At 44.4% G+C, this 22,527-nt stretch overlaps 2 protein-coding genes across 2 annotated transcripts in view; both read left to right on the forward strand.

The window, feature by feature from the left end:
* LOC308167796 (ras-related protein Rab-37-like) overlaps positions 1-297 on the forward strand; it is a gene marked incomplete at both ends in the record, with an annotated part of 7,733 nt that extends 7,436 nt beyond the window's left edge. The window contains one exon of the mRNA XM_080542274.1: positions 195-297. Coding sequence (XP_080398400.1) covers positions 195-297 — 103 coding nt within the window. The remainder of the gene's footprint in view (positions 1-194) is intronic.
* Positions 298-3,287: 2,990 nt separating this feature from the next.
* On the forward strand, positions 3,288-21,229 carry nherf1a (NHERF family PDZ scaffold protein 1a). The gene is made up of 6 exons (XM_080542184.1): positions 3,288-3,978; positions 15,055-15,225; positions 16,438-16,591; positions 17,840-17,889; positions 19,488-19,607; positions 19,746-21,229. Exons 1-6 carry the CDS (start codon positions 3,526-3,528, stop codon positions 19,914-19,916), a joined length of 1,119 nt encoding a protein of 372 aa, XP_080398310.1. The 5' UTR covers positions 3,288-3,525; the 3' UTR covers positions 19,917-21,229.
* The last annotated feature ends 1,298 nt before the right edge of the window (positions 21,230-22,527 follow it).

The following is a 22,527-nucleotide window of genomic DNA, read 5'->3' on the forward strand; positions in this document are numbered from 1 at the left end:
AATCTATACCTCCTTCAATTCAATCTATACCTCCTTCAATTCAATCGATACCTCCTTCAATTCAATCGATACCTCCTTCAATTCAATCTATACCTCCTTTCAATTCAATCTATACCTCCTTTAATTCAATCTATACCAGCTTCAAATCAATCTATACCTCCTTCAATTCAATCTATACCTCCTTCTCTATGTAGACAGCTGAAGCACAGGGCGGCCCACCAGCCCAACGACAAGTTCCAGATCCATGAGTACATCGAGTCCCAGAAGGAGAAGACTGGATGTTGCAGCTACCTCTGATGTATGTTTGAATGAATCCCTCTCTTTACAGTACCAAGTTCCTCAGTATACACTCCCCGTACACTTTATTAGGAACACTATATTAGGAACACTATACTAATACTGGGTTGGGCCTCCCTTTGCTCTCATAAAAGCCTCAATTCTTCGTGGCATTGATTCCACAAGATGTTGGAAACATTCCTTTGCGATTGTGGTCCATGATGACATGATAGCATCACGCAGTTCCTGCAGATTTGTCAGGTGCACTTTCAAGCTGTGAATCTCCCGTTCTACCACATCCCAAAGGTGTTTTATGGGATTCAGATCCAGTGACAGGGAAGGCCACTGAAGAACACTGAACATGTTCATGAAACTAGTTTGAGATGACTTTTGCTTTGTGACATGGTGCATTACACTGTAAGTAGCCATTAGAAGATGGGTACATTGTGGCCATGAAGGGATGCACATGGTCAACAGTAATACTCAAATAGGCTGTGGCATTCAAGTGATGATTGATTGGTATTAACAGGAGCAAAGTGTGCCAAGAAAACATTCCCCACACCATTACACCAGCTGAATGAATGAGAAGGTGTCCAGGTGTTCCTAATAAAGTATTCAGTGAGTGTACTGTGTCATGGATACAGGGAAGACCAATCATGGGCCACCCCCTTTTGATGACCCGATGCCTCTTGCTAAAGGGGAATTCTTCACACATTACAATTCTCTGCTGCTTCCGCATCTGTTTTTACTGGTGGACCTAGACGGTGTTGCGTGTTTACAGTAGGAACATATTCATGGCCAGCTTTAACTTATTGAACTGATCTTGGTTTAGATTAGAGACACAGTCATGATAAGTTATTTATTGTTCTAGGACTTGAATACAACTCATGATCATCAAACCAATGCACAAGACCAAACTGTTTATGAAATCTGATTATGAAATGATATAAATTATATTCAAAGCAATTTCACTATTCTTTATTCAGCAAGACTATGCCTCTTTCAAGTCTTTTTTTTAACCTTTTTTACCCCCATAGCAATGGCAACAAGACTGGCTAATTTGGAGATGTTTTACATTTGCTATAAGTGATGGCTGCATGTCAAGTACTCTGGATCCTTTCTGCTCTCTGTTTTTCATCTCTTGTTTCGCTACTCTGTAGTTCTACCATGAGTCATGTGTTGGCATTGTCTAGTTATCCCAAGGTTGATTTGGACGTGCATGTTCACAGGAAGCATTGCATGTTACTATCTGTGTGCAATGACTCTGAAGATACTTCCCCATTTCCTTGAGTCTATTGTGAATCCAGATGCATAGCTAAGCCTGTGTTCTATTGATTTGCTGCTGTCTTGTGTTAAGGCCCAGGGTTCTCTCTTCTATAACCCTTTATGTGATACAGACATATCCCAATCTGGTCGCCAGTGTCTCTTTAATTCAGTATATTGGCTACCAACACAGAGCCCAATAAAAATTAGATGATACATTTTTTTTTATGTCAAATGCAATGGCTCCATATGCAAATATTTTTGTATGATTCAGGGGAGGCCGGTGGAGATAGAAATCGAAGGACGGGTTCATTGTAATACATGGAACAGAATGAGGAGTGAGTGAATGGGCCGTCCTCCGATTTTTACCTTCATCAGCCTCTACTGGTATGATTAGGTTGACCTAAGACATGCCTACATATTGAAAGTTCTGCACTATCAGACCATTATGCAACCAACATCTGGGGGGGGGACACTTTTCTTGCCTTTCTTTAATAGCCTGCAGAAATATCCACTGTGTGAAATATTTCTGTCCTTCAACCAAAATATTTCTGAATCTTGTGTGGTATAATTCAGGATCCTTAATTGGATAAGCGATTTGAGTAAGTTATTTAATTGTTTACAAAGGATTTTATTGAGAATGTTATGAACTTTAATATGAACCATGTGAGAATGCCAAATGTTGTATTTGATGTACCGGTATGCTGCGTAAAAGTATATGCAAATATATTTTCTAATATGTCTTAAGTGGCTTTGTCATCGCCTCCCTTTTATTTGTGTGTGTGTGTGTGTGTGTGTGTGTGTATATGTGTGTGTGTATGTGTGTGTGTGTGTGTGTGTGTGTGTGTGTGTGTGTGAGAGAGAGAGAGAGAGAGAGAGAGAGAGAGAGAGAGAGAGAGAGAGAGAGAGAGAGAGAGAGAGAGAGAGAGAGAGAGAGAGAGAGACTAACTAGTTACTTCCCACCACCAGAGGTCGTTGTCATGTCATGTATTGTCTTCAGGGCTGAACACACCTGTCATCAAAGTTCAGGAAGAATCTTCTTCAATCCATAAAACTGATAGTGAACTACAGATCAGCTGACCAATGACAAAGCCCATCTCTCCAATGTCGCATTTCCCCCCGTTGAGCTGTATAGCGGCACTTATTAAAGTGAGGCTTTACTCCTCCTACTGTCCCGACTCACTCCAGGTCTCTTGAGTATAATGGAGAAGCGCTTCTGAAAATACGGTACGGGTAAGATACAAATGCGTGTATTTATTCCGTCCTGGTCTGATCAATGGAGAAGCGCCACAATAGTGCCATCATATCCATGTGGGATTATCTCATCTCATATAAAAAATGTGCCCAAGTTGTATTGGGCAATTTTACTATTCTCTATTCTACGTTGCATGACTAAGAAAATATAATTAATCGAATATATTAATCGAATGGCAGGGCAGTCCATGTCATATACCAGTTTCCATAGACGACGTGCGTTGTTCAGAATAACAATAATGAAATGTGTAGACTGTAGAGGCAACCCCATTGGCTGTTTGATCAACTCGGCGCTAGGCGTTTCCCTAAAGGAGATCGCTGATTGGTCTTGTCACCTGTCAGCCGTGCCAACGTCACGTCAACTTTAAAACTAAGCCCGTTTATTTGAGCGCATAGGCGATAGTTCCTTTGTGGGTCAATTCCAGAGTGAACCGGGAAGATTTGTTGCAGTTCACAAATTATAGTTACATGATTGCAACATAGTTACGGGGAGGACCTGTCAGGGCGGCGCAAAGTGAAAACGCAGCAGGTTTTAGTAGCGGAGGGAATTCGGACACAAAGTTACTTTGTCAGGAAATCAGTTGATCTGGGGTCGTGGTGCGTCGTAGGTAGTGTCACTTTTCTTTCCGTTTATTGCTAACATTTATTTTATTTTTTTTGTTTTGTTTAGGGCCATAGATAGTGTGTGTTGGAAACATTTCCATCTCGAGGTTTTGATAATCAGCAACAATTATGTCTGATCTTCGGCCTAAACTTTGTATTCTTGAAAAGTCGGCGAGTGGCTATGGTTTCCATCTCCACGGTGAGAAGGGAAAGACCGGACAGTTCATCCGACTCGTGGAACCGGACTCTCCCGCCGCCTCGTCCGGTCTGCTGGCCGGGGACCGACTGACGTTCGTCAACGGGGAAAGCGTGGAGGGCGAGAGCCACCAGCAAGTAGTCGCCCGGATACGAGCCACCACGACCAGGCTGGAACTGATCGTGGTCGACGCCGAGACCGCGGATGTACTGATCAAGCACAACTTGCTGTGCCGCAAGGAGTTTGTCACGGAGGGAATCCCGTTACCCAGCGGCGAGTCCGACCACCAGGACTCAGAGAGCAACGGGACCCCGAGGGGGTCCAGGACCCCCACGCCGGAGGGGAACGGCGACGTCTCCCTGGACAGGCTGAGTGTAAGCTCCAAGGTAAACACAACCAGCGCGAACGCTTTCAAATCGGGGGTTGATTGATAGGGGTTGATTGATAGGCCTAGAACAAGAATATGGAAATAAAAAAGTTTTTATTTTTGCAATTTGATTTGATAAACTGAATCTAAGTAAAACTACTTGCCATCTCAGATCCGATCCTCATGCTAATGGGACAGAAAGACAAGAGAGGCATCACAGATTCTGGGTTAGATTGGTGTGGTGTCATTTTTTACATTTACATTTTACATTTTTGGCATTTAGCAGACGCCTTATTCCAAAGCGACTTACAATCAATACATTTGAATACTAAGCATGAGAATCATCAGTCCACCATTCGTAGCAGGGAGAGTAATCCAGCTCAGGCCCGGGGCCACTGATAGAAGGGAAAACCTTCTCCTATCACCTTCTTCTAAAACCCATTTTTTTCTGTCATCTGTCTTCTCACCACCTGACTAATACAGACAGACTTATAAACACCCAGGTAGCCTATTCCCCTACCTGATTTGGGTTCTAAAGCCGACCCAGTGCCAGGAAGGCTTTGGGCCTGTTTAAAAAGGTCATGTTAATGGTCAACAACACTGTCAGAAGAAGGGAAACGGTAGGAGGTGACACAGCACAGTGGAATGTCACTGAACTCCTGTACGTGCTGTGGGAACGTCATTGTGGGAAATGGGACTCGATTCCCTGCAAGCTATTCGTCTGGTTTGACTTGTCCGACTAGACATGACATCCTTCCACTGTCTGACTCTGAGCGAAGCACCCCTTGGGTGTCATGTTCTTGTTATTGATGTGAGACGTCATTGTGTTCCTCATTGTGTAGGCCTACTAAAATTAGTACATGCTGCTCTATTAAAAGGGCCTTGAGGGGAGATTATCAGGTTTTGTTGGTTCACTTGCTGGTTGAGTCATTTAATCCCCAAACCAACACCAGTACTGTGTTTTGTACAGTACGTCAGACAGACACATCTGGGAATTTAGTGGGTCATTCCTGATAAAAGGTGAGTGTGAATGGGTCCAACCATTAGATCTCAACCCAGCAATCACATCACCAAATTACCATCCCTTTCTATACTCATCCAATCAATTAATTCACCTGTGTGTTTGTGTACCGTATATGGGTCACTTGTATCCAGAAGTTGTACAACATATTTATATAACCCTGTTAGACAGACTATAGTGCAAGGTCTGGGCATCTGATTTATACCCATTGCACAACAGCAGCAGAACATAGAAAATAGATTCCACCATACTGCTCTGCTCTGCTCTGCTCTGCTTTTTTCCTGAGATCAATTTCCCAATCGGTGGTCCACATGGCCAGACCCTCAAGTTTGGCCATTTGTGGCCAAAAAAACAAACATGCTTTTGTCTAGATTTGAACTTGCTGGGTCACTGCGTACTTTCCTTTTTGAGCCACTGCCAGCTTTAGTAGGCCTAAGTATTTGGATATTCCTAGATTTCTCTTAGGTGGTCCCTCCTGCTTCAGGGGTGGCTGTGGAAGGCATTGCTATGTGATAGTTGAGGACTCTTCCAGTACTAATGCACTGCTGCCCTTCACAAAGCCTCTGGGTTCAAGTGACCGAAAGGCCCAGGCTTTCTCGGATGCCAACCCCTCTGCATTCCTCCCTGATGGGACACCTGGCAAGCCCACGCTGGGCTGCACTTACTGTAGCTCCCAACGTCTGGGGTATGGTAGTGAGGGGAGAAGGCCCACACACAGGGCTCTACATCTCACATGATGTTCTATGTTTGACTTCCAATCTGCATCAGAAACTCTTAGCCACAGTTTTGCTACCTGAGTCAGCTTTTCCTAAGCACCAGGTTGGCTCATAACCTTGACCTATCATGATGTGTCCTAAACAAGCTAAGACAAACCGTATGTAGGTTTGATGACACGCACACACACACACACACACACACACACACACACACACGCACACACACGCACACACACACACATTCTGCTGGTTAAAGCCGGGGTCGGTAAGACACATCCTGTCCTCCACACAGCCTCAGCTTACTGCCACCAATGGCCAGGCTGTTTCCGTGGAGACCATCGGGAGGAGAATAAGACATTGTCTGTCCTGTGTTTGTTTGGGGGAGAAAGAGAGGAAAGAGGAGAAAGGGACGGGGCCAACAAAGAAAGGAGAGAAGACTCTCTCACGCCTCTACAGGGAGCCCATGCTGACCCTGAAATACCTAACCCCCCTCTTAGTGCATATGCTCAATAGAGTTTAATACTCTGTGTGTGTGTGTGGGTGGGTGTGTTGGGCTTTTGTGTGTCGAGGATTAAAAAGAAGTTTGTCATTGAGAAACACTTCAAGGTGGCACAATGACAGTGCATTCTCTAGGAGAAGAATGCTACTTTAATTGGTGTTGAGTGAGTGGCCATTACATAACACACTTTCCCCCGATTTATGCCTCGCATCTGGCAAAGTCATGACACACCAGTTCCATGGCCAGTATCAAAAATGGAACCTCAAGGGCTAACTTAACTATAACCCTAACAGGTGTCCAATAGTCCATCTCTGGTTATTCTTTTACAGGTTTTTAATACTCATTTACATTTTTCTTGTAACGAGTGTCTTCGTGCTGACTCCTCGAAGCTGAGCACACTGGACCTGACTACACTCACCCAGCCCTGGTAGCACCCTGTCTGTTGCCCTGTCAGTTGCGGAGAGCCTTAGACATTAGACTTCAGACTGGAGGCCTGGCCTTGAAGCAGTGCTAACCAGAGTTACAGCACTTGCACTCCTATTGTTCTCTATAGGATTTCAAAACAGGTCTTATCTCACAGTACTCATAATGGAACATTTGTGTTATACTGTACAAGTTTAATATCATCTTTCCGCTCCTTTGATTTGAGGCATAGTGACGTTTTTTTTATTCGCTGTTAGAAAAAAATGACGATAGTTACGTTTTAACAGAATAACCTTGAACATGAACCTGATTCACACCCGCCATCTTCTCAGACTCTCCCCGTCTCATCTCATCTAAGTGCTGACCGGTTACCATGGAGAGTGTGATTATTATTATTGTTTGTTTTTTTAAACGATACTACTGACATCATTTAACCAAGCTCATTGCTACCCTCCCCTGTTTGCCCAATGACTCACTCTCACACACACTCAACTCCATTTAGGCTCTCTTGCTGCACAATGCATCGTTCTCTGTGGTCTTTTCCGTTTAACACTAACAAAGGGTCACCCAGTGTCTATGGTTGTTGAGGGCCCTACAAAAGAGCTGGAAAGAGTTAAGACCTTGGTCGGAAGGTCTAAGTATAATTTCACTCTCCTCAGATTATACCGTGTGGTCTTAAGGGAACCAAAATAAACCTTTGAATCGAGAAGATGTATTTAGAATATCTGCCATGATAGGGATTATAATTGCATAACTGTAAGTAATTATGAGAGTGGCTTTGAAGAGTGTGTGTGTGTGTGTGTGTGTGTGTGTGTGTGTGTGTGTGTGTGTGTGTGTGTGTGTGTGTGTGTGTGAGAGAGAGAGAGGGTGAATTGGTTCTCTGTTATGTGTAGGGCTTTGTCTCTGAGCTTCAGGCTTTTTCTGCTTCTGATCTCTAATCATTCATAAGTAACACAGCTAAGTTGAGCATCCACTGGATGCCTGTCAGTGTCTGCATGACTAAGCAGACATTGTTTTTAGCGCTTTGTGTGAGTGAGTGTGTTTACAACTCTGTGTGTGTGCATGCACGTGCATGTGCGTGCGTGCGTGTGTCTGTGTGTGGTAGCCTTTTGGTTTTCTGCCATAGCAATGGAGAAATTCCAGGGCCTAGTGGCAGTATGGAATAGTAGGCTAGACTTTGGTGTGGTAGTGTTTTATCATGCTGTGTGCATGAGACATTGACACACACACTAGGGCTGCACGATTTGGGGAAAAAATCGAATTGCGATTATTTGGACAGATATCGCGATTGCGATTAATTTGCGATTATTATTTTTTTAAATAGCAAAAAAAAAAAAAAAAAAAAAAAAAAAGGGGGAGTTTTTGTAAAGTGTGGCCATATCTCCGGCTAGGAAGGTCGTATCAACGTGCAGTTTGTTTGTACGTATTCAGGGGACTTAGAGGCTCCCTCCTCTAGCACCCCCACAGCCCGAGCTACGAGTGAAAGAACTAAACTTACATTGGGTTGCTTTAAAGTTGGGTTGCTTTAAAATCAAGCTTCAGATTAAAACATGTGATGGAGCATTACTAACCTGACTCAGGTGGTTTGTTTCACACAACCATCTAGGAAAGCTTAATTGGAAGCTGTTTGGAAAAGGGCAGGTACTTTCAAAAAATACTTGGCAGGTGATTGGATGAATCTGTCTATCACCTATTTTCAGAGAGCATTACCACATGATACCATCAAACTATTAACTGCTCTAATTCTAATGCAAGGATGAGAACTTAAAAGATATGAATTGTATATATGATAACCTCATCTCATCTAGACAGGTGGCTACTTTCTAAGATGATCCAGCTATTAAAATGATCATTTGGGGATACACTGTGACTATAACTGAAAGGACCACATCTAGATGACTCGGTCAACAGTCGAACTGATGAATGATAGAATGGTGGTCTCTGACTATGGAGCACAGACACACGTCACCTTGACTTAGGAATCTGTGACATACTTCAGCCCAAGGCTAGGCTAGGCTAACCTCTGCGTCTTTAAAGCCGGCTGGTATGAACGAATGGTATGAGGTTATGCATACAGGACACATTCATGTTTGACAACAGAACAGTTAACTTCCATGTATCCATAAGCCTGCTATACTATATAAACACCAACCCGCAGGTTGCTGAGACTGTCAACTCTGTGTCTGTACTTTAACGCCGGGTTAGCATGAGTAGCTAAGCTAAGCTACCGTCTCGAAGACTACAAGTTAGCTAAGCTAAGTTTAAGGCTGGACTAACAGCACCGACATGCACTTGGCTGGTACAGTTAGTATAGTGAAATTGTACACTTACCTGTCGCAATTATAACATACTAACGTTTATCATACGTCCAGTAAGCCATGTGGTGTCTAATTGTCTCCGTTACGTTAGCCCAAAGTCTCATAATAATTGGACTGACTGTCGTGACACAACCTATGCCTGCGTTCGTAAATTCGCTCTGAGAGCGCCGGGTTCAAAGTCATAAAGAGACCAAGTAATTTGATTGGACAAGAGGCATTCCATGAGTGCTGATCAAATTTCCAAAAGAGGTTTTAATCTCAATGTGACTTCCTGGTAAAATAAAGGTTTAAAAAAATTTTAAAAAAAAAAAAAAAAAAAAAAAAAAAAAAAAATCGCAGGCAAATCGCAGGCTTTGCGATTAGCTAATCGCATCATTTCAAATCGCGATTTCGATTTAAAATCGATTAATCGTGCAGCCCTAACACACACACACACTCAGACAGACACACAGACACAGCGTTTCCCATTCTAGACAGAAGGGTGAGTCTACAACAGCATGTGTGGAATCTTTGCACACATTGAGGCCAACGTTTCCTCAGAACAAGGTTAACAAACCCACGAGTTCCCCAGCAGCCTGCAGTCAGTTGACGATGCATGCGACACAGCTATCTTAAGTTTAAGGTGTGGCCCCATCAGTGTATCACCACTTCCCGTGCTCGATGCCGGGTTGCCTTAGCACTGTAGAGCTTTGTTGTCGTTGACGACAGTCACAGAACAGGAAAGACTGTCCCATGTTTGTTGTGTTCATTAACAGTGGAGACGATATTTCATTGACAGAGGAGACAGTCATAATACAGTCTGGTTTCTATGGAAAGTAAGCAAATAAGATCTCCTTCAGTCTCAACAATGGGAGATTTATGTTGTGTTAGTTCATCTAATGACAGCGGTCTGGTCTTGTGCTCTGCAGAGAGGCTCGTTTCTCTGAAAAACCACGGCCGTCGGTTTCAGAGAGATGACAGTGAGTTGACTTTGCCGTTGTGTGGTACTGTGTCTAGGGGTTTGGTGAACATCCAGGACACGCGGGGAATGGTGTTTTCCGGTCTGCCCTGGTTTCTAATTGACTCGAGCAGAGTTTGATCCCCCTATTCTTTGGCCATCAGTACGGGGGAGCGGGGGGGTTCGTTATGAGACTGGCGAGGTAAATTAGACTGGTAGGCCGCCACAGTCTAGGTAATTAATGGGAAACACTGGGTCTCCTTCATTTTACACAGATCTAGGTACTACTATAATTACTAATTATTGTTATTATGAATAATTATTTAGCAATCCTGAAGCCTTTCAGATCAGTTAGGGGACTGGAAGGAGTCTACTCCTGTGTGCCGGCTGATTGAGGCTTTGGCTCCCATGACGACGGGTGCTTTCATAACATCACACGCAGAGCCACACTGCACCCAATCTCCCGGACACCACAACTGTCTGCCTGCCGGTCGTGTGCCTTGGTGTTCATTCCTATTCATACATTCATTGTCAGCTGTTCTGAACACTTATCAGGCACACAATCAGGTCGATGGATCTGCTGTCTCTAGTTAGTCCCTCCCTTTGATTCCTATCAGAACATCTGGCAACGCTTCAAGGGCCGTATTTCAGATGGTTCATGGTTGTGAAATAACTTTGACAATGCTGCAATAACGTGCCACGATGTTGTCACGCATTCAAAGTCGTGTCTCTACTTGCTGACTGCTAACTAGCCATTCTGTCAGAAAGATTGATGCATCATTTAAAAACGATGAACAACTGTGATGCCTCTGAACCACTAGATGTGTGTGACGTTGTCTTTAGTTCTGGGTCACCTGAAATTAAATTTACTTTTGTTTAACTTCCTGACTGTGCAACGCAGTGGGTAGGGAGTAGGGTGGATCATCTTCTGGTTAGCTTTTAGTGAGCAGTAAAACCATTAACCTTTGAGATGAAGTGCCAGGGAATGTTTATGGATGGCAGTTGAAATTTTATTGGCATTTCTACATGTATGCCCTAGTCTAGTCCTGGAGAAATGTTCTGCAGGTTCGCTACGACATGGGTCCTGTAGACAGCGGAGTGGGGATAATCCTCTTCTCAGACTGTGGGATATCTTGAGAAGAAAGTGACCAAAATATCGTAAACCCCCAAAATCTTAGAAAGAAATATCAGATGTGTTGATTTGTAGATTTGCTCAGGGCAGACTTGCTCGCTCAAGATGCAGCCGTACAATGCATGAAAGGCCAGTGGAGGCAGAATTGATTGATTGATTGTGTGTGTGTGTGTGTGCTCGAAGTAGCGCGTGTAGTTGATTCTCTTGTGGCGGTTGCGCAAGAGTGGATAAGACTGAGATTAAATAATAAAATATGCTCATGATAAGAGAGCCATTGAGGAATGCCACCCGGCCTTATGAATGTTCCTACTGACATGGTGCCAAGGCCAAGGGTCAGTTACTGCTTCAGAATGAGTCCTACATCTCTAATTATGGAGCGAGTGCCTACCTGGCAGGCAATGCCTTTTGGTCTATTGTTTGTCTAAATGTCAGTCTTTGCTCATAGCTACACCACATCCTGTGGATTTCCGGTTGATGCTAACAGCTCATATCTGAGCAGGAAGCAGAGAGTGAGGGCAAGAGAGAAGTAGAGAGCGAGAGTAGATTCATAGCAGAGCAGAGTTACTACCTATCTTCCGTAGACTAAAGAAAGACCAATCTCATCTTGACTGTCCCTCCTAAAGACCTCCTCACCCCCCCCACTATCCCTCTGTGCAGTTCCTCTACTGTTAATAATAAAAAGTAAAACAACAATGTCTGCCAATGGCACCTGGTCCTAACATAGATTTTTGCTTATGATGGCTGATGTACTTCGCTTTAGATAAAAGCGTCAAATGTAGATGGGAGAAAGGGTGATGTGTCACTGTAAAGGGACCATTGTGTTTCCATTACATGTTTTCCTATGCAAATATTCTATAAGCAGTGTCCACTAGTGTACCAACACAATGTGTCGGTTGGCTCTTTGTGACTGTCATGTTGGAGGAAACACTTATGTTCAAGACAAGGTTTTATCTTTGTCTTTCACCTCAGAAACACAACGCAATACTTGTTTCGTGTTCCTCTTGCGTTACTAGCATGTTCATCCTCCGGTCTCTCTACATTTCTGTTGTGAAATGTAGTTTTACCACATCAGACACACACACACACACACACATACACATACACACACAATGACGTGTGCCAGATGGTTGTTATTTTCACCTTTTCCTGTTTCATAGAGCCTAGAGAGTACCTGACGGCTGCCTGTTTATTTAACTCTCAGCTTGAGTCAACAGCCGTGCCTTTTCAGGAAGAGGACAAATGCAGAGGAAGCAGAGAGACGGAGAGATACTGACTGACCATAAGACCCCTGTATCGTTGCCTTGGTGCGAAGCCTAACATCAGCGAAAGCGCTGTGAAGCTCGGTGTGATGATGTTATAATGGCGCTTTTCCATTGTTGTTCCATTGTTGTTCCATAATAATTTGAACTAAACTGTACTTTACTGCAGGGAGGGGCCGGGGGGCGGGGTGGGGGCGGACACACACACACACATCCTGGTATATCTTTGCCCTGCTCCTGTCCCTGGACCCCCCACTGGTCCCTGTCACCACGCCCAGGGTCTGGTCCTCAGGGGGCCCCGGGATGCCACGGCAGCTGACAATGATGGCCTTTGTCCTGGGGAGAGAGAGAGGCCTGAGCCCCTGATCTCCAGCCAGCCTCTGCACAGCCGTGATCCCCGTAAACACTACCAGGCCTGTCAGTCAGTTGGAGGAGAATCCTATCAGTGAGACAAGACGTCTGCCTCTGTAGGAGAGGTAGCAGACCGGCTTTGGGACAACTAAATCAGTGGATCGGACTTCTGAAGAGGGGAATCTCAAACATTAGACGGTTTGATGGAGGGAGAGATTAGAGATGGAATGAACAAGATATCCATTTCTGCTGTTCTTTGGCTCACAGTCGGTCCTGAGCCGAGGCTTTGGAGGGGTAACTGGACTGAATTAGAAAGAGAGAGATATGTTCCGGGTAGATTCTTTCTCTCTCTCTCTCTCTCTCTCCCTCCCCCTCCTGTGGTGGGGATAATTGAATTAAAGAGCTCACATTCGCCTCAGATGACAGTTACAAACGCCTCTGCAGGAGCCACGCTGTTGAGAATGTCCTGGCAGACCGATGGGACTTTCAGAGACGTGAATGTTTCCGTGACCTCTGACGGGATTCGTCAGTCTTCTATTGAATCGATTCGCTGCTTTATTGGGGACGTCATGACTTTATCAGCATGCTGACTGACAGTACATTAAGTTGACCTGGCCTCCTCCCAAAGCTTTAATAGTTTAATTTGGTGTTTTAGTATTAAATCTCCCGAACAGCCAATGTTGTTCTCCTCACATGTCCAACATTGTGAAGTCATGCATGACTCGATAAAACGTTTAACAATAAATATTCGTCCCTGGCCAAAAAAGAAAATCGCCACGTGTGCAATTAAGAGGGAGGAGACGGCCATCTTGGGTGAACGTTCAACATGCAAAGGTTGCTCTTAAATGTTCTCCGTAACACAGAATCATTAACAGGTGACTAACGATAACCACGCCATAACGCCATTATCTCTGGAACTGCCCTCTTTTATCAGGCCGTGAGTGCGTCCGGAGGGGGTGAGGGACTCTTTTAATGGGGCTCAGACGCTGTGCTCTTCTGCTGCTGTAGCCCCGCCTCCCACTGTAGCCCCGCCTCCCACCATAAAGTATTTATTTTATTTTATTTTGTATCTTCTTTGGCCTGTTTATGACATCTCCCTGTCTCCTCCTCTCCTCCCTCGCTTCTCTCGTTCGTTGATGTCCACTTGACTGCAGGCCTAGTTTGACTCCTTTTTAACGTGCTGCCTCCCTCCCTCTCTCCCTCCCTGGCTTGTGTCACTCGTCTGACGTGAACGGACAGGTCAGAGTGTTGCAGCGGACACCTCACACGCACACCTCCAAATCGTGTTAGAACAGTTATCGTTACTCAGCAAGTGACGAAGGAAGGAAGGAAGGAAAGAAAGAAAGGATGAATGAATTCTGAAAGTATTGTATTCTATCTTTTCTTTGGATAGAATGGATAGATCCTGACCTGAACAAATCCTGACCTGAACCATTAGGAGAAAAAACAACAACAACAACACAAAACTCACCATAGATCAGTGTTAAGGGGTTCATTAACATCATTCTTTCTTACCTGCTGTCACCTCAATGACTCATCAGGTCCGAAGTGAAAGCAGGACCGTCGCGCTAGAAGCTTCCACCTCTCGCCGGCGGTGATTATGCTTAACTCGACATATGTTCACTCCTGAATTAGCCAGAGTGGATGCCAGCAGGAGACAGGAGGTCGTCTCACTGAGACGATGTAAACATCTCACCGAAACAATGTAAACACAGGTTACTTTCCATACATCTGACACCGTTATTAAGTATCGCTTGACTGAGCTGGGTGGACTAGAGTTCTCCACCAACACAGACATTGCAGAGGGCCGATTGTATACATTTTTTTGGGTGTCTTCTCTCTTCGTCTCTCGCTCCTGTTTGTCATTGTAGACACAAGGTGGGGTGACACATTAATGGTCCATCCATAACCATCCTCCGTTCCGCAGCACTGTACATTTAAGACCGTATTATGTCCCTGGAACAGGGAAGTGAGTCTCATTCTCTCTGTGGTTTAGGATAGGTGTGGAATACGCTCTGGGTCCTCACTTCTTCGACAATGGTATTTTCTCAATGTTTTTTAATAACAGCGTCAAACTGTGTCTTGGGGCCGGTTTCACAGACAAGGCTTAAGCCTAATCCTAGACTAAAAAACATCTTCAATGGAGATTTTACATTGAAAGTGTGATTTAGTCCAGGACTAGGCTTAAGCCTTGTCTCTGAAACCGGCCCATTGTGTTTTAGGTCTCGGGGGGTGTCTGGGTTCAGGTTTTTCTCTTAGTAGGAAATGTACTATATCCATTTCAGTGGAACGCCTTTCTCTTTTGAAAGTATGAGTGAATCGATCTGTCTGCTCTCTCTCTCTGTCTCTCTCTCTCTCTCTCTGTCTCTCTGGAGGAGTGTAAGTGTAGATATGCAGGTGATCTACAGTGTGATCTATCTATCGTGTGTGTCTCTGTAGGACTCCAAGTCTGAGCTGCGACCACGCCTGTGTCAGATGAAGAAAGGGGCGACGGGCTATGGCTTCAACCTGCACAGTGACAAGTCCAAACCTGGACAGTTCATCAGAGCCGTGGACGAGGACTCTCCCGCAGACAAGGCAGGCCTCAAAGCCCAGGATAAGATAGTCCAGGTAACTACACACACACACACATACACATGATGTGACCAAACACCTCTATGCCTCAAGGGTGTGAGTGCTCTCCTGACTGTGGGAGTTTGCTGGGCGGTAGAAATCTTCTTTCTATTATCTCTAGATGTGTGTGTGTGTGTGTGTGTGTGTGTGTGTGTGTGTCTGTGTGTCTGTGTGTCTGTGTGTGTGTGTGTGTGTGTGTGTGTCTGTGTGTCTGTGTGTGTGTGTGTGTGTGTCTGTGTGTCTGTGTGTCTGTGTGTCTGTGTGTCTGTGTGTCTGTGTGTGTGTGTGTGTGTGTGTGTGTCTGTGTGTCTGTGTGTCTGTGAGTCTGTGTGTGTGTGTGTGTGTGTGTGTGTGTGTGTGTGTGTGTGTGTGTGTGTGTGTGTCTGTCTGTCTGTCTGTGTGGTAATCCAATTATATCAGTGGAGGAGCGGGAATGGTAATCAGCACTGGGATTAAGTAATTGCGTGGTGGTGTTGTCGTTAGTGTTGGTGTGTGAAGGGGAAAGCAGTCTTTCGTCCTTGATACTGTTGTTGTTTGGCCTGTTGGTTCCATCGTCAGAACAAGACCATGGTAATCCACTTACCCTGTCTCGGGCGTGAATTACACACAGGACAACTTCAACAGGCCTATATAGTGTGTGTGTGTGTGTGTGTGTGTGTGTCTGTGTGTGTGTGTGTGTGTGTCTAGCTGTCTGTCTGTAGAGGACGTGGCAGTCAGTCAAACAAACACTTCAAACTACAGTATCATGACCATGTTGTATGAATATACGGCTGTTCAGAATACCGACACACACACACACACACACACACACTCACTCCCTCTGAGTGGTATCGGGTAGTAGAGTATGTATAAGGGCTCTCTTGTTTGATGCTGAGAGTGTGGGAGTCTGTGAGAGAGATTCCAGACCGTATTCCCACCTCACAGTTTCCTCCCACGGGAATTCTTCCGGGCCTGGTTCGAACCCTCCGGCAGTTTTTATTCACCATAAGCCTGTGGGATTGTGGGATTGTGGGACCGTGGAGTTTCCTTCTCCTTCTAGAACGAGAACAAAACATTCTAGTCAAATAATATTATCACCATTGTTCTTGTCCTCCCCCACATGAGATGTGTACAGCTTGGTTATATTGAGATTGGTTATGGTTTGATAACCCTCTCTCTTTCTCTCTCTCTCCCTCTTTCTCTCCCTCCCTCCCTCCCTCCTTCCTCCAGGTCAACGGGGTGTCAGTGGTGGGGATGCAGCACAGTGATGTGGTGGGAGCCATTAAAGCAGGTGGAGAGGAGACCAGCCTGCTGGTGGTCGACCACGAGGCAGAGGCTTACTTCAAGAGCTGCGATGTCATCCCCACAGAGGCGCATCTCACAGGTACACACACACACACACACACACACACACACACACACACACACACACACACACACCTCACTGGCCATTTAATTAACATTTTTGGCATTTAGCAGACGCCTTATTCCAAAGTGACTTACAACAAATACATTTGACTAAGTACCGGTAAGTGAATCATCTATCCACCAGTGTTAGTAGGAAAAAGTAATCTATGCTCAATCCAGGAGCCATTGGCGTTCATTTTATATGTATATATATGACACAAGAGAAACAGTACAGGGTGGTAGTAGATGTCTCAGGAGAAACAGTACAGGGTGGTAGTAGATGTCTCAGGAGAAACAGTACAGGGTGGTAGTAGATGTCTCAGGAGAAACAGTACAGGGTGGTAGTAGATGTCTTAGGAGAAACAGTACAGGGTGGTAGTAGATGTCTCAGGAGAAACAGTACAGGGGGGGTGGTAGATGTCTCAGGAGGGACAGTTAAGGTGTAACCTAAAGAGATGGCCCACGCATTTCCCAATCTTACAGTATCTGTCGTAGGCTCTTAAACCCTGTATAAAACCCACACTATCTGTGTTTGACTCATCATTTCAGTACACACTAATCAGTGTAGATAGTGATGGACTTCTAGATAGGAAATCCTGGTTTGTCGTCAGCTGGAGTTTGTCATGAACACCCTCGCATGGTGCGCTTAGAGAGATAAGAGAGATGCACACACACACTCTCTCTCTCTCTCTCTCTCTCTCTCTCTCTCTCTCTCTCTCTCTCTCTCTCTCTCTCTCTCTCTCTGTGAGTTGGCCTTGTTGAAGTTAATGATTAAGCTGGGGTTTAAGGAGAAAAAACACTGGCAGGCCATCAGAGGAACTAGCCCAAGCCAATAGTCCTCTTTGAAGATGGCAGTCATGGCAACTGTTTCTAGGGTAACTTATGACAGGAAGACTGTAACCCTAAAGATCCAGAAACGATCCAGGAACTAAGCCAAAGCCTTGTGCTTTTCAGATGGTAGTGACTCGATGGCCTGGCTATAAAGGACTGCTGTCAGACACTATAAGGCAAACTGTGTAACTGTGGGGTTACGTTGCCTTTAAACAAACAGACAGTATCACACACACACACACACACACACACACACGCACACACACACACACACACACACACACACACACACACACACACACACACACACACACACACACACACACACACTCACACACTCTCACTCTCTCTTAAATTGGTCAGCTGACAGCCCTTTTTCTTCTCATCGTTCTAGGCCGCCTCCCTGAGCCTGTGTCGAACGGAGCAGCAGAGAAAGAGGAAGAGGTGAGGGTGTGTGTGTGTGTGTGTGTACGTGTGTGTGTACGTGTGTGCGTGTGTGTGTTTTCTATGCAGAACCCTCAGATAAGGAGCCGGGCCCCGTCAGCTTTACCTCAGTTTGGGTGGACGTGATAACCTTAAAAGGGTTCTGCTACATGTCTCATCTTGTTGACCAAACCCCCCCCTCACCCTTCACCAGTGAGTAAAGAGATCAGGGTTTCCTCTGCAGATACTGGCCTGGGAAAAGCCCCACTTCTCCCGTATGGACATTCTTTACTAGAGATTAGGACGGTCTGGATAATGTACAGTGGTTTGTACGTGAAGGTGGTGAAGGTTGTTTATGGGGAGGAGGAACATGTGTAGCCGGTTCAGCAGACTGACGGGATCCCTTTAATGAAAAGATTCCAGAGAGTCCTAACATAGGCTACCCTCTGAGACGCTCACCCCTAAGCCCATTTACACGGCTATACACACACACACACACAGACACACAAACACACACACAGACACACACACACACACACACACACACACACACAGACACACACACACACACACACACACACACACACACACAGGCACGAGTCAGATCGCTCAGAGCTTTGATAACACCTGCTAACACCAGCTAATGAATTACAGTCGTGTCATTAGCATATCATCACACATCTTTCTAACACTATTTTGCCCAAAAAATAAAATAAAAATAAAACTGTTAAGAATCAGACACTGAAACAAAGCTCCCAAAGCTCACGCCACACCACCCCGGGATTGTCAGCCCGGTGACCCATCACCATGGTAACGGGGGAGCAGCGGACGACGGGCAGGAGTGCTCTTCCCAGAAGGATCATGGGATTGAAGCTCCTGTAATTCCTGAGGCCTGTTGGGGATTATGCTAATGGGATGACTAACTAGCTCTCGTTAATGTGTCAAGCGGCGCAGTTCTAAATAGTCTGTATGATACAAACAGATGGCCGACGAGACACAGTGGCACCTTAAATGTTTGACTGAAGACAAAAAGTCACTGTCAGGGACTCCCTGTCAACCTCAGTCAACTGCTTGAATAGATCCTTAATCGTTCAAGACCCAGTTGTGTTTTAGATAAAAGACAATGCGCTTATGTAAATATATGTATGTATATATGTATGACTTAGGTCATTCTGTGAAATGGAACAAGGGAATTCCATTGAGTACTGTAACCCATCCTTCTGAATGAATGAATGCGTCCTTCCTTGACTAAATCACAGACCTGAGAGGGTCCGATAGGTGTAAGCGGGAGCGCTTTCACTTATCCGATCACATGCAGATCAGTGGTAACCCCAAGAGAAAGGGAGGAAAGTGTTAACAAAAAAGGGCCACTGTCAGTTGAATGCTCAAACAGGTGGTTGTAAGTACTGGTGCTGTGTAGAGCACTGGTGAGGCACTGCCAGGTGAATGCTGCCCTCTGGTGGAAAGGGGTATAGCACACCACGGTGTGTCTGGATGTGAGCAGGTCACATCAGTATTGTGTGTGTGTGTGTGTGTGTGTGTGTGTGTGTGTGTGTGTGTGTGTGTGTGTGTGTGTGTGTGTGCGCGTGTCATGTATCTAATGTATGTGTGCATTGCAGGTGAATGGGAAGGCCCTGGCACCAGAGGTGAAACCTAGAGTGTCGGTCAGTCTGTCTTCATCCAGCGCTTCCTCTGATGCATCCCTGCCAGCCGCTGCCACCAGAACCCCTCCACCTGAGGTGTGTTTGCGCACGCTCCTAGCAGCATCACTAGGTTGAGACTCTTATCAGTGTATTGTATGTCAGACAGTGGGCATTTCCATGCATAACGTTTGTGTGTGTGTGTGTGTCTGTCTCTGTCTGTCTCTCTGGGTCCAGGTCCAGGTTCAGGCCAAGGCTCCAGAGCGGGGGTCTGATAAGGCTGATGACGGCCTGTCTCTGGGCATGTCTCTGGCCCAGGCCAAGGAGAAGGCTCGTCAGAAACGAGCTGCCAAGAAAGCTCCTCAGATGGACTGGAGCAAGAGGAACGAACTCTTCAGCAACCTATAAGCCAACCCAAACCCCCCCCCTCCCAAACTCTCCCCATGTATTTTTCCTTCTTTCCTTCACACACACACACACACACACACACACACACACACACACACACACACACACACACACACACACAAAGCCTATTCATACGTTTAATGTGAAAGCAGTGTTATTTTTAATCATTTTCATCGTGTGTTTAATTTAGGATTGTTCCACTTTTTGCAAAATTGTCACTCCTGAGTAATGACAACAAATGTACAAAAAATGTTTTAAGTAAAGATGAAAAAAACAAACAATGTACAGTTTATTTCTAGAGTAGAACGATGAAGATGTAATGGAGGTAATAGGGGAAACAGGGAATAGAAATGTTGCCAGAAAGTCATTGATTCAGTCATGATTTCTGCAGCGTGTGTTATGAAGAAAGTGCATCGTTGTACGTTGTCAACCTTTAATCTCTGCAATCTGATTGGTTGCCAGTTGTAATACTTCCTACGAATCATGAGCTTGCCTCAGTAGTCAATACAGGGCCCTCCACAATTATTGGCATGGAAACAAATTGAAACATCCAACCTTTAATGAAAAAAAAAATCTGTCATCAAGAAATAATTATTTCTAACAAAGATACATTTTTTATAACCCTTTTTACTTATCTTTCCTTGGGGTGCCAATCATTGTGGAGGGCACTGTATATATGGCTGACTACGGAGTCAGACCTTCTTTAAAGAGGACTCTCACACTTGTTAGAGGATGTCTACTTTTGTGGTGAAGATCCACCGAATGCTTAGCAATACAGGATGATGTTTGATCATTTATTTATTCAATGATCATGAAGACAATCAGTCATGGCCAAATCATGGTTGAAGGGACCGTGTGTGGTTCTTACTGTAGATGTTGAACCCAAAGTAAACCAATGTTATTTTTTTGTTTATTTTGTTTTACTGTAAGCATTCCTGAGTTCCTGGTACTGTCCGTACCAGTGTCATTCAATCACAGCTGTCGTAGATCATCTTTCGACCTGCCAGTGTGTCTATATGTTTTAAAGACTTACATTGAGATTATTTTTCCATGTTTCTTTTATTAAGATTTGTACATAAATTATATGAGGACATTTTATTTTGAGTGAATGTCGAAAGAATTCCTCAGTTATGTTGATTGTTGTTTTGAAATTGTTCTTGGTTGAATGCAGACTTACAGTACAGTACCCTACAGATCAGACACCAGTCATCTGAACAGCCCAGACAAGACCTACTGCATGTGAATCGATGTCTGTAAGTACGTGTTATAAGCTCTGTGTTGTACAATGTATTGATAAGGATTACAATTATACATTTGGGATCAAACAAGCTGTCCATGTCTTTCTTCATTAACTATGTGTGTGTTGGAGGGGGGAGGGTACAGTATGTGTTTAAGTGGTGGTGAATCAATCCGGAAATAGGTTTATATATTGAAATGTTTGATCGAAATAACATGCTTCTCAAGAGTTTAATGGTCTCTGTGTGGTGCTGTAACATAGACTCCTTGGCCACCAGTCAGACCAACAGACCAGACAGTATAAATTCTCCTTTTAATGGTTAAAGCAGTAAACATATGAGGGGACTTGTCATTCGAGACAATGTGCATTAAAAACAACACACACCAGAAAATCAGTAGTGCTAAATCTTAGTTCTTACGTTAGAATGAAATCCTGTAACTACGTCATATAAATAAGTATATGCAGTATGGGTATTGTTACAGTCAATGATTGGTAGAACTGGCCTTTATGAATAACAAGCAGGAAGTAACAGAGCAGCCATTCACATAACTGACAGCATTTAAGCACATAAAAAAAAGCTCGTTGAAAATATCACAAGAAAGATTTATGATAACTCAACTCAAATGGAAGTGGTTGAATGAAACATAAATAAGTCGCTAAACGGCTTTAGTTTACATATTATGGCGTATGCCAGGGAAGGTGCAGACAGAATGTAGGATGATACTCTGTACATGTCAGTCAACGGGGAAGGTAAAAACACAAACATGTAATGTATGTAGTGACTGTAACAGTGCATGTCTGACCCAGAACAACATGCCTGGACTGGTCATACAGAAAGGGCTAGTCTCAAAACCCACAAAACACCACTTCTCCTCAGATAACAACACTCTCTTGGTGAATCTGAACATATTCCATTCTATTAAACCACGGTCCCATTTCATTTGGTTCATTCCATGGATCATATGAGAATTATTCAGAACAAATGGAAAAAAGGTTACAAGGTTTTTGTCTCGGAAGGTTCCATCTCCTCGGCCTAGAGGCATGAACTGCCACTGAAATGTCTGTTTCCCAACACACTTTAGTGCGGCCAATTTATAGTAGCCTGAGGGGTTTCTGGTCAAAGCTTCCAAAACTGTTATTATATACTGTATGGAGGTGCTGACCTCACAATTTCTAATAAATGCTGCAGCTGGGCTGGAAGACCGTTGACAATAGTGCTTTAAAAAATATACTTTTCCCCTTTCCGAATCCACTGTGGGTTGTTTTTTCGTTTTTTTTAAGGCTAACCTTTAAGAGGACCAATGCTGGACTAGATTCACACCAGTAAAAAAAGAAATAGAGCATTGAAGAAATATACACTTATATATACATGGA

This window comes from Nansenia antarctica, assembly GCF_963989245.1.
Source record: "Nansenia antarctica genome assembly, chromosome: 11".
Classification (NCBI taxonomy): Eukaryota; Metazoa; Chordata; class Actinopteri; order Argentiniformes; family Microstomatidae; genus Nansenia; species Nansenia antarctica.